General features: G+C 35.5%; 1 protein-coding gene across 1 annotated transcript in view; it reads right to left on the bottom strand.

Annotated features, from left to right (window-relative positions):
- LOC126812681 (autophagy-related protein 16-1) overlaps window positions 1-13,375 on the bottom strand; it is a 36,652-nt gene that overhangs the window by 18,541 nt on the left and 4,736 nt on the right. Inside the window, exons 3-14 of the mRNA XM_056098302.1 lie at window positions 12,795-12,891; window positions 11,829-11,902; window positions 10,474-10,564; window positions 9,899-10,059; window positions 9,179-9,247; window positions 8,064-8,139; window positions 7,573-7,678; window positions 4,854-4,924; window positions 3,707-3,778; window positions 2,889-3,009; window positions 1,626-1,799; window positions 433-517 (exon numbers count right to left, since the gene is read on the bottom strand). Of these exons, the coding sequence (XP_055954277.1) occupies window positions 433-517; window positions 1,626-1,799; window positions 2,889-3,009; window positions 3,707-3,778; window positions 4,854-4,924; window positions 7,573-7,678; window positions 8,064-8,139; window positions 9,179-9,247; window positions 9,899-10,059; window positions 10,474-10,564; window positions 11,829-11,902; window positions 12,795-12,891 (1,197 nt within the window). The remainder of the gene's footprint in view (window positions 1-432; window positions 518-1,625; window positions 1,800-2,888; window positions 3,010-3,706; window positions 3,779-4,853; window positions 4,925-7,572; window positions 7,679-8,063; window positions 8,140-9,178; window positions 9,248-9,898; window positions 10,060-10,473; window positions 10,565-11,828; window positions 11,903-12,794; window positions 12,892-13,375) is intronic.

Here is a 13,375-nt window from a genome sequence, read left to right as displayed (position 1 = left end):
ATAATATTGACGACACACAAATCTTTTCAAAGCATTCAAGGGCAATAACTCTTAAAGTAATTATTGGAGAGAGAGAGAGAGAGAGAGAGAGAGAGGGAGAGGGGTTTTATCTTATGGGGTTTAACCTCCACTCGACACAGACTAGGTAATTTCGGGACTAACATATGGTTCAATTTTATTTCAGTTTAACCTCCACTCGACAAACTAGGTCATTTTGGGACTAACATATGGTTCAATTTTATTTCAATAATTCGCTTGTGCATAGGGGTCTTTAGCAGCAGAAGGAAACCAAAGGACCTGAAGAAAACCACGAGGTTGGACAGGTGACCCTACTCCTTCGCCATCACCTCCCCCCCCACCCACCCAACCTCCCACTATAATCAAAGGATTGTGTTTTGAATGTTAATCAACTATGAAAAAGAAAACACTAACCAGAATGTTGATGAAACCTGATTCATTCTCAAATCAATAATTTTCATTGAATCATCTCTGGTAGAACACAATAAACTCATTCTATCTGAAAAACAACAAATCCAAGCACTGCCATTATTATATCTTTTTATCATGTATAATTAGAAATTTGTATTTTCATTGAGAAAATCAGACGAGTGGTTGCCAGGCAAGATACACCCACATTTTGCAAGAGATAGAAAGAGAACACATTAAAAAAGTGATTTTTGTAAAATCAGGGCCCATAATTCACTATGTTACAGTCCGACATGCTACAATATCTAAAGAAACCAAGAACGTTGAGATATAAACATATATTTTAAATTTGATCAAATCAGATAAAAATTGTGACCTCTGAGGGTCCACAAGATAAAAACGTGACTTTTCGTACAGTCAGCGGTCATCATCCATGATCCAAGATCATTGGGATATAAAAATATATTTTAAGTTTCATGATATAAACATTCATTTTAACTTTCATCAAATTCAGATAAAAATTATGACCTCTAGAGGTTCCACAGCCTTGGTATTACATAAATTTACAAAATTAGAGTACATGGAGCGCCACTTTGTCCCGCTGTTTCGGTCATTAGGGTGTAGCGGTGATATATAATTCGCTTGCTCGTAGGGGTCTTTAGCAGTGGGAGCAAACCGGAGGACCCGGAGAAAACACACTGGGGTTGGACAGCCAACCCTACTCCTTGCCACATGAGATTGGACAGGTGACCCTACTCCTTGTTATGTACAACAGGGGATTCGAATCCACGCCAGTTGACTCAATGACAGACGTTACAATACATCGCGCACATGCTAACCATTCGGCCATCCGACCCCCCTTCTAGGACTAAGCTCATGAAGACAGCACTACGCTCTATCACATGGTTTGAATAGTCACGATCAGAGTCTGACCTGAACGTCATTCGGATTCAGACAAGTTTGACTAAAGTACGAAGGTCTGAAGATTACAAAGGGGGTGCTCGATTGTCAGTCCGGAATGTCCCGAATTGACAGAATTACAATCAAGTGATACAGAATTCAGTTCTGCCAGTCCCGACAGATGAGGTGGTGTGAGTAGAATCATGACATATTTTAAGTGACAAATATTGACACTATTTTCGGAATTGAGAGAATTTAATTCCAGAATGTTCAATCGAGTATCATTAATGCACTGTTACCTGGAGATAGATCTAGAGAGGTAACTCTTCCCTGTAGAAGTATTTCATTTGCTGTACTGTCTGATCGGGCATCCCAAAATCGTAGACGTTTATCAAAATGTCCACTGATTATATTATTACCATGTAACGTGACTAAATCATTACAACTTGAACCAGCAAATATCGTTTTAACACCTGAAATAGACAGAGAGATTGGGTTTAACGTTCACTCGATACAAACTAGCTTATTTCAAGACTAACACATGGTTCAATTTTTATTTCAATAATCCACTTGCGCGTAGGGGTCTTTAGCCGTGGGAGGAAAACAGAGAAAACACACGAGGTTGGGCAGGCGACCCTAATCCGGGGAATCGAAACCACGCCAGTTGACTCAATGACAGGCCTTATGATACAGCGCACGCTAACCATTCAGCCATCCAACCCCCTGCACCTGAAATAAAACATCAACATAGATTATTCAGCTGTAACGTAATACCTGATGTTACAGGAAGTAAATCTGAATGAAATCGAAAGTACACCGTTGGCTCAATTATCAAGTATGCAACTTGGATACATGTTATTGACAATCACAAATGATACTGGATAATTATATGTTACTATAAACTACATAATGAGATAACAGTAGTGCCTTCAAATGTGATGTTTGTTAAAAGGCAATTAGCGACAGGATCCTTTAAAAAACTTAAAACTACCCCCTCACACATCAGATTTGCGAGAAGGAATTTTTATTTTATTTTTATTTTGTTTGGGGGGAGAGAGAGAGAGAGAGAGAGAGAGAGAAAGAGAGAGAGTGGACTAACATAGTTCAATTACATTTAAAAAATTCACTTGTGACTACTCGGACTACTCAGACCGTTCGGGATGTTTCACCCGGGTAAACTCGGCAATGGAGTCGACTCGAGTGACGCGAGTAAACGACAAAAACCTTACCATAGGGGTCTATAGCAGTGGGAGTAAACAGGAGGACCTGGAGAAAAAAGACAAAAAAGACAAGGTTGGACAGGCGACCCTACTCCTTGACTCAATGACAGACCTTATGATCTGAAACACCTGTTAAGCCATACGGTGACAGACATGGCGTCTAACAACAGTTTATTTATAGCTATAGGTATCCCCAGCAAATACAAAGTTTTGAGAGGGAACTGAAGCCAATTTTTGATAAATTAATTAGTTTGAATATGTTTTTAGTCCAAATATATCGTCAAATCCCACAGTTTGTACGAAAGTATCTTTAACAAAAGTCTGTAACAAAAACAATCTTACATGCTCTACTGTGTAAATCCCAGATTTTTAAAGTTCTATCATGACTGCCTGACACAACCTTATTAGATTCACCAAGGAAACGAGCTGCAAACACTTTACCACTGTGTCCGGTTAACGTATGCTGAAAAGATAGAATTGTTCTTTGTTGAAATCAATCTGATTATAATACAGATCTATATTTCGTTTTATTTTTTTATACTTTCGATGGCCTACACTACATGAAGAGAGAGTGAGAGAGAAATGGAGAGAGAGAGAGAGAAATGGTGTTTAACGTCCACTCGACATAAACTAGGTCATTTCGGGACTAACATATGGTTTAATTTTATTTCAATAATTCGCTTGCGCATAGGGATCTTTAGCAGTGGGAGGAAACCGGAGGACCTAGAGAAAACCCACAAGGTTGGACAGTCGTACCTACTCCTTGTCACATACAATCGGGGAATCAAAACCACGTCAGTTGACTCAATGACTGACCTTATGATGGCCCTCCACCCCAACCCCCTCTCTCAAAGGGATCAAAATACATCAAGAGAGAGAGAGAAATGGGGTTTAACATCCACTCAACACAAACTAGGTCACTTCGGGACCAACACATGGTTCAATTTTATTTCAATAAATCGCTTGCGCGTAGGGGTCTTTAGCAGTGGGAGGAAACCACGTACAACTGGGGAATCGAAACCACGCCAGTTGACTAAATGACAGACCTTATGATGGCCATCCACCCCACCCCCCTCCCCAAAAGTGATCAAAATACATCAAGAAATTGATTGACGATACTAAAAGTTCTAGGAGAGAGTAAAACCACTATTAATACATACCCGTAATCTTTGATCTGTTAATGACCAAACTCTACTTGCAAAATCACTTGATGCACCTAAAACCAAATTACCCTATAAAACATGGAAATAAACATTATTCATATTTCATAGGAAACAACAAGGTAATAATTAATAACGATAAGAGAATAATATATGTGTATAAACCAGTGATTGTTTTCCATATAAATTGTATTGTGTTTTTTAATGTACTCATCGCTAAATGCCACTCAAAGATTATAACTAATAGGTCTTTGAATTCAATTACTGTGATTAGATAAAATAACGGCAAATGACGACACGATTTATTCCATGCAGTTTGCTATGATGGAAATTTAAACCTGACAGCAGCATGGTAATTTTTAATTTTGAGTTACATGTGCAATGGCAATGCAAGGTAGGAGAATTTTGCCCAGATAGTGGCTAAGGTTTCTCTTAGGTGCACACCAATGTTTACATGGAACCTTATTTTTATCTGCACATCGACAACTAGCTGCTCTGTCCTTGCCATGCCCTCTGTCCTACACCACCAATAATAATAATGCTAATAATAATAAAACAATGAATTTATATAACGCAAAAACACTCTGTTAAAGTTTCTATTGCACTTTCACACAATTTTCAATTCTGGTAAGCTTCATTGAATAATAATGTTTTTAATTCTTTTTTGAAAATTATTACTGAGCTTGATCGTCTAATGCTTTGGGGTAGCAAATTCCAAAGGAACGGTGCCGAATACCAAAATAATCTCTTTGTAATTTCAAGATTGGTTGCAGGATGATGGAGCCTTGACTTCTCTGATGCAATACAAGTCCTGGTTGGTTTATATGGAGTTATTAAGTCACAATGGTATTGAGGTGCAGTTCCGTTGAGGGTTTTATCGGTTGTCAGTAGGATTTTGAATTTGATTCTCTGGATTACTGAGAGCCAATGTAATTCAAATAATTTTGGGGTGATGTGTTCGGATTTTTTTGTTCCTGTAAAATTGTGGGAAATTCTGAGACACTGTCTGTGTCAACATTGGGATCGAACCTCAGACCTCAGGATCTGATTCGATAAAAACTTACTGAAGATAGAAGCTTTAGGATGAGGTCACAAAGATTGACAATAAGTCATGTGAGAAACCCTCAAATCAACAGGACAGACTTACCTCTAAATCAAATTCTAATGCTGTAATACCTGCATTACTACCTAATAATGTTCCTTTATTTTCACATTCACCTGTAATAATTATTACAAAAATTCAGCAAATTTGAATTTATGTTGAAAAGTATTTGAGGTTATAGAATGCGGATCTCGTGATATATTACTAATCTATTCCAAAGGTAAAAAAAAACTCTACAGTAAGGCCCCCAAAATAATACCTGTGTTTCTGGTTATTTGACCCCAAAATATAGAGTTGGTCAGGCAGAAAAAATTCCTATTAGAATTTGTTCCTTGGGTTTGTCTGGAAAGATTGGACAGAGAGATAGAGAGGACTTGGGTTTAAGTTCCACTAGACACAAATTAGGTCATTTCGGGACTAACACATGGTTCAATTTTATTTCAATAATTCACTTGGGTGTAGGGGTCTTTAGCTGTGGGAGGAAACCCGGAGGACATAGAGAAAACCTATGAGGTTGGACAGGTGACCCTACTCCTTGTCACGTACAGCCAGGGAATTGAAACCACATCAACTGACTCAATGGCAGACCTTATGATACAGCGCGCACACGCTAACCATTCAGCCATCGGATAGAACTAACTGAACTAGTAATTCCATCTCCTTACAACCTACATTAACAGTTGTTTCTATAGACTTTTTAATACCATCTTAAATAAGGTAATAGAGGACTGCACCACACACAATTACACAAAACAGTTGTTTCTATAGACTTTTTAATACCATCTTAAATAAGGTAATAGAGGACTGCACCACACACAATTACACAAAACAGATCTATGGACAATACGAACGTACATATGAGTTAAATTGAATGGGTCCGTGGGCTAGTCGTAATCGTCCACTGCACTGTACAGTCTCGAGCCTGTAGTGATACAGACTTCACTCAAAAAAGAAAATTAACAATAAGGAGGAATATATCCAAAAAATATTGCATAATACCAGTACGAGTTACGAGTCATGATCTGTCATGTGCCACATGAAATATGAATGTAAGCATATTGAAGGGCAAAATTTACCTATACAAGTAACCATATCGGTGAAATGTAAAAAGCTAGGTAGCCTACAACTAAATGGTCTATGTTATAGTGAGAAACATAATAAGCGTTCGAAAGAATTGAGATCTATTGACAACAAATTTCCAGCATAATTACTAGTAAAAAATGCTGATTCAGAGTTTTGTAAATACCGAAATTTCAGTGCAGAAATCCACACCAAGACCGTTTTATAGGACCTGGAAAAGGAGAAAAGAGAGTTTAAGGTCAGAGATTTTGGTAAAAAAATAGGAGCAGTCAGTAAGCATGAACACAGGTATTTGGGGGCTAACAATGTCTTGAGGAATAAAATAAAACCAAGTACGAACAATCCAAACCATTAGACAATATTCGAAGTCCTAAAAAAACGGTACAGGCAAAATAGTGTAATAAGGCAAAATAGTGTAATCAGCATATGGACTGTTCACCGTGTACAAAATACACGACAAACAGTGGTAACAGGTGTCCGGTAGAGTAAGCTTACCCTGCCTGGCGCCACACCCACCATAGCTGCATCCAAACTATTAGGCGAAATCTCGGTAAAATAGCGTGATTGGCCAATGGACTATCGGTATGCAAAATGCACGTGATGAACAGTGTTAACGATGTAGTAGACAGACATTATCAGGGAGATTGTATACGCGTCAATTAAATATATCTAGAATAATAGCCGAGTTAACGAGGACTAGTCTTTTACGATATGAAAATCTGATTAAAACACAGAACCTATTTCGTTTCGTTTTCATAGTTCAAAATTTTGTTTTATTTGTCTTTACTACACTAGGGTCTGGAAGAGTTGTTATCATTGATGTGTTCTGAATGGTGTGACGGATTAGCCAATGAAACAGTCTGTTACAGCGAGCTTTAGGCATGTTTTGCACAGAACTGTGGGTAATCCACTAGTAACTTCGGTCAGATCTTCATGTAGTGTAGGCCATCGAAAGTATAAAAAAAAAAACGGAATACAGATCTGTATTATAATCAGATTGACTATATGAACAAAACTATTAACACTGTAACCCAGATATCGTTTAATCTTGTGTATCTAGCACTAATTTCTTTCACATTCATTTAATATCAAATCTTTGTTTAAAAATTAGTAAAAACTGTTTAAAATCACCAAAAATCATCTAATTTGTACTTGTGTCCAGTTTAAAGCTGACTGATTAATTTTGATAATGAGTGTCCAATTTACAAGTATTTAATTTCCTGATCACTGTTCAAAAATTAATCATTATACATCATTAATCAATTGGGTTGTTTATTTTTTAACAATGATTGAGAAATTAAACACTTGTAAATTGGACACTCATTATCAAAATTGAATGGTCAGCTTTAAACTGGACAGAAGTACAAATTAAACGATTTATGGTGATTTTAAACAGTTTTTACAAATTTTTAAACAAAGATTTGGTATTAAACGAATGTGAAAGAAATTAGTGCTAGATACACAAGATTAAACGATACCTGGGTTACAGACTAAATTAGGCTAAATATATCTTTTTAATGATATAAGATGAAAGGTAAAAGTTTAGATTTGACAAACAACGCAAAGTTTTAATATTTTAAGCCTGTTTCGACATTTTTGTTCATATATTATTATCGTAAACAATGACTTGTGACTTCCGACTCATTTCTCTCGTCACGAGTCACATTTTCATATCTTTTCTTACCATTCCTAATTTCCCAGAGTTTTATTTTTCTATCGCCACCTCCTGATGCAAATAATGTACCAGACGGATTAAAGCGAACAGCATTTACCTCCCCTTCATGGGCATCCTGAAAAAATCAAAATTTAAATATATATATCAAATGATATGGGGTTTTACACCCTACTTTTTCTGCACTGACTGGTCTAACAAAGATGGGCAAATGTCATACAGTGTGCTGACTGAGATTTTCAACATATTCATTTTTCATTATCTATTTTTTAACAATAATAAGCTCTTTATCTAAATCTTACATAATCTATCTTTGATTCCATAAACAACAAAATAAAATGATACTTACAAATTTACACATTGCTTTTGACATTTTTAACATATTCATTTTTCATTATCTATTTTTGAACTATAGCAAGCTCTTTATCTAAATCTTACATAATGTATCTCTAATTACATAAACAACAGTTTATTTTTGACTTACTAAATAAAATGATACTTACAAATTTACACATTGCTTTAGTAGGAACAGACGCACTCAAACAAACTGGTGGTATCCCAGGTAACAAAGCTTTACCTCTAAAAATATAATAAACAGTGTATATATATATAAACACCAAATATGGAGGTTGTGTTTTTAGAAATATGGTGCAATACAGTAAAATGAAGAATATATACCTCTAAAATATAATAGAGAGAGAGAGAGAGAGAGAAAGAGAGAGAGAGAGAGAGAGAAATGGAGTTTAATGTCCACTCGACTGTTATTCAATTTTATTTCAATAATTCGCTTACACATAGGGGTCTTTAGCAGTGGGAGGAAAGCGGAGTATTTGGAGAAAACTCACAAGGTTGGACAGACGACCCTACTCCTTGTCATGTACAACCAGGGAATCGAAACCACGCCAGTTGACTCAATGACAAACCTAATGATACAGCGTGCACCGCTAACCATTCGGCCATCTACCCCCCCCCACCCTAAAAATATAATAAACAATGTATATTTATCAACAACCAAATATAAACATCATGCTTTTCAGCGATATGCAGCTTTGTGGATTAACCTATCAGGAAATATTTACGATTTGATTTTTCTGATATGGCTTCTTCTTTAAATGTTACGTTTCCAAAAATACCTTTTCCGGCAAGTATTACTTCCTTGCAATGCCCTATTAAAGGGCTATTACGGGAGATCAGATAAAGAGTTGACAGTTTTCGCTATAATAGTTAACAGATAGATAAGGTAAAGAGAATATGCTGAAAATTTCAGTCAAATGGCCCACTTTGAACTGAGATATTAGCGATTGAATTTTAGGCCTAGTCTCAGTCGATACGATAAAAAACAAAGTCTCAATCATACATTTTGAAGTTAAATCATCCATCACAAAATGTATTCAAATCCAGTAAATATAGTGATGGCATCGAGAGTTGATTATGGTCTGGATAAGTTACTCAATGTCTAATTAATAATTTAGATAACCATTTCAGGCCTAAAGAAAAACCTGCAATAGGCAGGCAGATTTAGCTCTTGCATAATGTATGTTTAATCGGAATGAGACCAAACCAACTACAGCTACAATATAGTGAATATATAAATATAATCAGTAATAAAATAACTTACTGCTCTGTAATACTTATTGTTTCTTTAGCAGCCTCAGCTAATTCTTTTCTTAACTTTGCTTGACGTTGTCTGTATAATATAATAACAAATAGAAATGGTGAATGACAGATTTATTTTCTAAACAATTTTTGATATCATGAAAATGAAATGAACTAGGGTTTGATGATCTAATAAAGACAGGCATATGAATGTGCAGCGTGTTATGAAGAGAATTGTCCATGGATAGTGCCAAGGGGTCTTCTATGTGCACAGCAATGTGTACACAGCACCTCAGTTTTGTTTTTTTCTAAACAATATATATTCACAGAAACTGGGTTGGAGAACAAGCGGAAGCCTTCTCCTTGTCTCGTACATCCAGGGAATCGAAACCACGTTAGACCTGACTCAATGACGGACCATCTTTTTCTTACCCTTTAAGGTATCATTATTTTTTTTAAAAGGTATCATTTTTCTTGCCTTTAAAGGTATCATTTTTCTTACCTTTTAAGGTATCCATTTTTATTTTAAAAGGTATCATTTTTCTTACCTTTAAAAGGTATCATTTTTCTAACCTTTAAAAGGTATCATTTTTCTTTTAAAGGTATTATTTTTCTTACCTTTAAAAGGTATCATTTTTTCTTAACTTATAAAGGTATCATTTTTCTTACCTTATAAAGGTATCATTTTTCTTACCTTTAAAAGTATCATCTTTCTTACCTTTAAAGGTATCATTTTTCTTACCTTATAAAGGAATCATTTTCTTCATTTAATTTATCAGCATCTTTTGATTTTAGGTGCATCCATCTTTCTACGAGTTCACGATTTTCATCTTTGGATCTTCTATATTTTTCTTCTATTGTTGTAAAAGCTAATTGTAATGCTTGATGTTCATCTTTTAACATCTACAATAAAAAATATACACTTCACTATAAACGATCAAAAAGTTGCAAAAAAATGGCAATTCTACCATGGAGTATCTTAAAAAAAGAGGACCTTTCACTGTGTCCCAGATATCATTTAATCATTGTGTATCGAGCACTAATTTCTTTCACATTTGTTTAATATCAAATCTTTGTTTAAAAATTTGTAAAAGAAATTGGTGCTAAATACACAAGATTAAATGATACTCAGGCTACAGTGTTTTCTACTCAAAAACCTTTTCAGTCTATCAATTTTTGACTTATTTAATTTACTTAGGATTAGCAGGATATTTTTTCCCAAAAAATATGATACTGGAGTGAGCTCGATAAACAAAAAAGGCATGGTATAAATTATTCATTCATGAACAATTCTTAAAACTCAAACAAATATCTTACCTGATTTGTTGCCTCTAATTCTAATATTGTGGCTTCTAAGTTTTTTTGTTCTGTACGTAAAGCGAAGACCCGAACTTCGGAATCGGCAAGTCTGTAATCAAAAACACAATCAAATCTGATCATATGCCAACCAATTACAAGTTGTTAAATATATTAGGAAATCAGAGAGAGGGAGACAGAAATGGGGTTTAATGTCCACTAGACACAAATTAGGTCATTTCGGGACTAACATATGGTTCAATTTTATTTAAATAATTCGCTAGTGCATAGGGGTCTTTAGCAGTGGGAGGAAACCAGAGGACCTGAAGAAAACCCATGAGATTGGACAGGTGACCCTACTCCTTGTTATGTACACCCGGGGAATTAAAACCACACCAGTTGACTCAATGACAGGTCTTATGATACAGCACGCACGTCCTAACCATTCGACCATCCAACTCTCCATATTTGGAAATGAAATGTGCAGTGGGCTATAAGTGAAATTTTGTCTGGACAGAATTCCAACTGCACCCGCCTACATGTACCCGGGACCTTACTCTTTCTTTGGATCCAAATGACTAGACACCGTTCCTTGCCAGTTCATCCAACCTTTATCAATCACAAGGGGAAACTTGGGGACTCAGCTAATATTAGGATCGAACCTGGGACTCCTGGTTAGCGAGCCAGCACCATATTCACCAGACCACTGTCACTCCCAAGAGAGAAAGAGAGAGGTTTACCATCACTGTAATCTGGGTATCATTTAATCTTGTGTATTTAGCACTAATTTCTTTCACATTCGTTTAATATCAAATCTTTGTTTCAAAATTCGTAAAAACTGTTTAAAAATAAAATCACCATAAATCGTTTAATTTGTACTTCTGTCCAGTTTAAAGCTGACCATTTAATTAAACGCTTGAAAATTGGACACTCATTATCAAAATTGAATGGACAGAAGTACAAATTAGATGATTTTTGGTGATTTTAAAGGATTTTTATGAATTTTTAAACAAAGATTTGATATTAAACGAATGTGAAAGAAATTAGTGCTAGATACACAAGATTAAATGATACCTGGGTTACAGTGCATCCACTCAACACAAACTAGGTCCACCCAGGGGACTAACATACTGTTCAATTTTATTTCAATAATTCGCTTGCACCTAGTGGTCTTTAGCTGTGGGAGGAAACTGGAAGACCTAGAGAAAACCAACGAGGTTGGAAAAGTGACCCTACTCCTTGCCACGGGGAATCGAAATTGCGCCAGTTGACTCAATGACAGACCTTATGATAAAATGTGTTAACCATTTGCCCATCCAACCCCACATCCAAGAGAATAATCAAGATTAATTTGTTACTTATAAATTCATACTTACAAACCATCTTTAAGTTGCAATTCTTTTTCTTTTTCTTGTAATTTGTTATTTAAATCTATAATCTGTTGAGAATTCTACAATAAAGAAATTTTATTAACATACTTGCAAATTATTCAGATTAGCATGAGGTATTTTAAATGAATTCCTATAATAGGAAATTCTTGAACCCAGTGATCATTTAACAAAGTAAAATCAAACAAAACAAAAGCTGTCCTCACACAGGTTTGTCTGAGATTCCGGCCCCGAGTTCACAAAACATTCTCAGACTTAAGTTAAGAATTTACTCAACTTTCAATGACTGTTTATGAGAAATATCTTTGATCCAGAAACACAAAAATTTACACATAGTTTCTTATTGATGTATTTGATACATTAAAACAACAAAAGTTTTATAAGGGGCTATATTTTAGTTAAAATAAGGCGAACAATTTTGAGTAAATTCTTAACTTAACTTTGAGAATGCTTTGTGAACTCTAAAAAAAGCTTTCTGGTCCCTATACGGGGTGTCATTTTGTTGAAATACTAAGAAGCAGTTTTGAAGAAGAAAGGGATTTTATCAATCTCATTAAAATACAAACAGTTCTCCCTATTTCGTTTTCTTCTATTACACTCTCGATGGTCGTGTTAAGGGTCATACAAGAGGCTTTTGTCCAAGTGGTTATTTGGAAATGACAGCTTTTGCTTGCCATCGCTGTGAATGTCAACCCACAGTTTTCGGGTGCTGTACAACAAGAACTCGACTCAACAGTTCATTTGATTGGCTAATTCCTCACCTCAACCAGAACTCATGTTATTTAACAACTCTTCCAGATCCTAGTAAAGCAAAAGACAAGTAAAACGAAATTTTAAACTATAAAAAAAACCGCAACGAACTAGGATCTGTGTTCTAATCAGATTGGCCATTTTGTTAAATGGATTCTGGCCGAATGAGATTCCACAGGGTCTAAAATACAACAACTTTCATACCTCTCCTCTCTTTCTGTGTAATTCTGTTAATTCTTCCTGTAATCTGTATAGTTTTTGTTCTAATGCCTGAGTTTTTTCACCACTTCCAGTACCACCCCTAAAATATAAGTACAATAACATAAGAGAGAGAGAGAGAGAGAGAGAGAGAGAGAGAGAGTTTAACGTCCACTCCACATATGGTTTTATTTTATTTCAATAATCTGATTAAGCAGTCCACAAGGTTTGACAGGTGACTTTCCTCCTTGTTGCGTACAGGCGGGGAATCGAAACCACGCCAGTTAACTAAATGACAGACCATTTTTAAATTCAATCATTAAATGGTCGAATCGTTCTAATCTACCGGTAGTTAAATCTTGAGCATCCGATGGCTTCGAGATTTCATTATGGTCTTATCATGTTAATAAATGTCTAATCAATAATTTAGATAACATTTTAGACTTAAAGAAAGACCAGTAATAGGCAGATTTAGCTCTTGAATAATGTATGTTTAAATAGCTCTGGCCGAAGCAAAAATAACTTTAATAAAAAACAACCAAATCCTACATTCCAAAAGGCTATGTCTTAGAGCGGCCATTCTTCTA

Source organism: Patella vulgata, chromosome 1 (assembly GCF_932274485.2).
Source record: "Patella vulgata chromosome 1, xgPatVulg1.2, whole genome shotgun sequence".
NCBI classification, from domain to species: domain Eukaryota; kingdom Metazoa; phylum Mollusca; class Gastropoda; family Patellidae; genus Patella; species Patella vulgata.
Note: the sequence above shows the minus strand (reverse complement) of the source record. Positions and strands in the feature narration are given on the sequence as shown.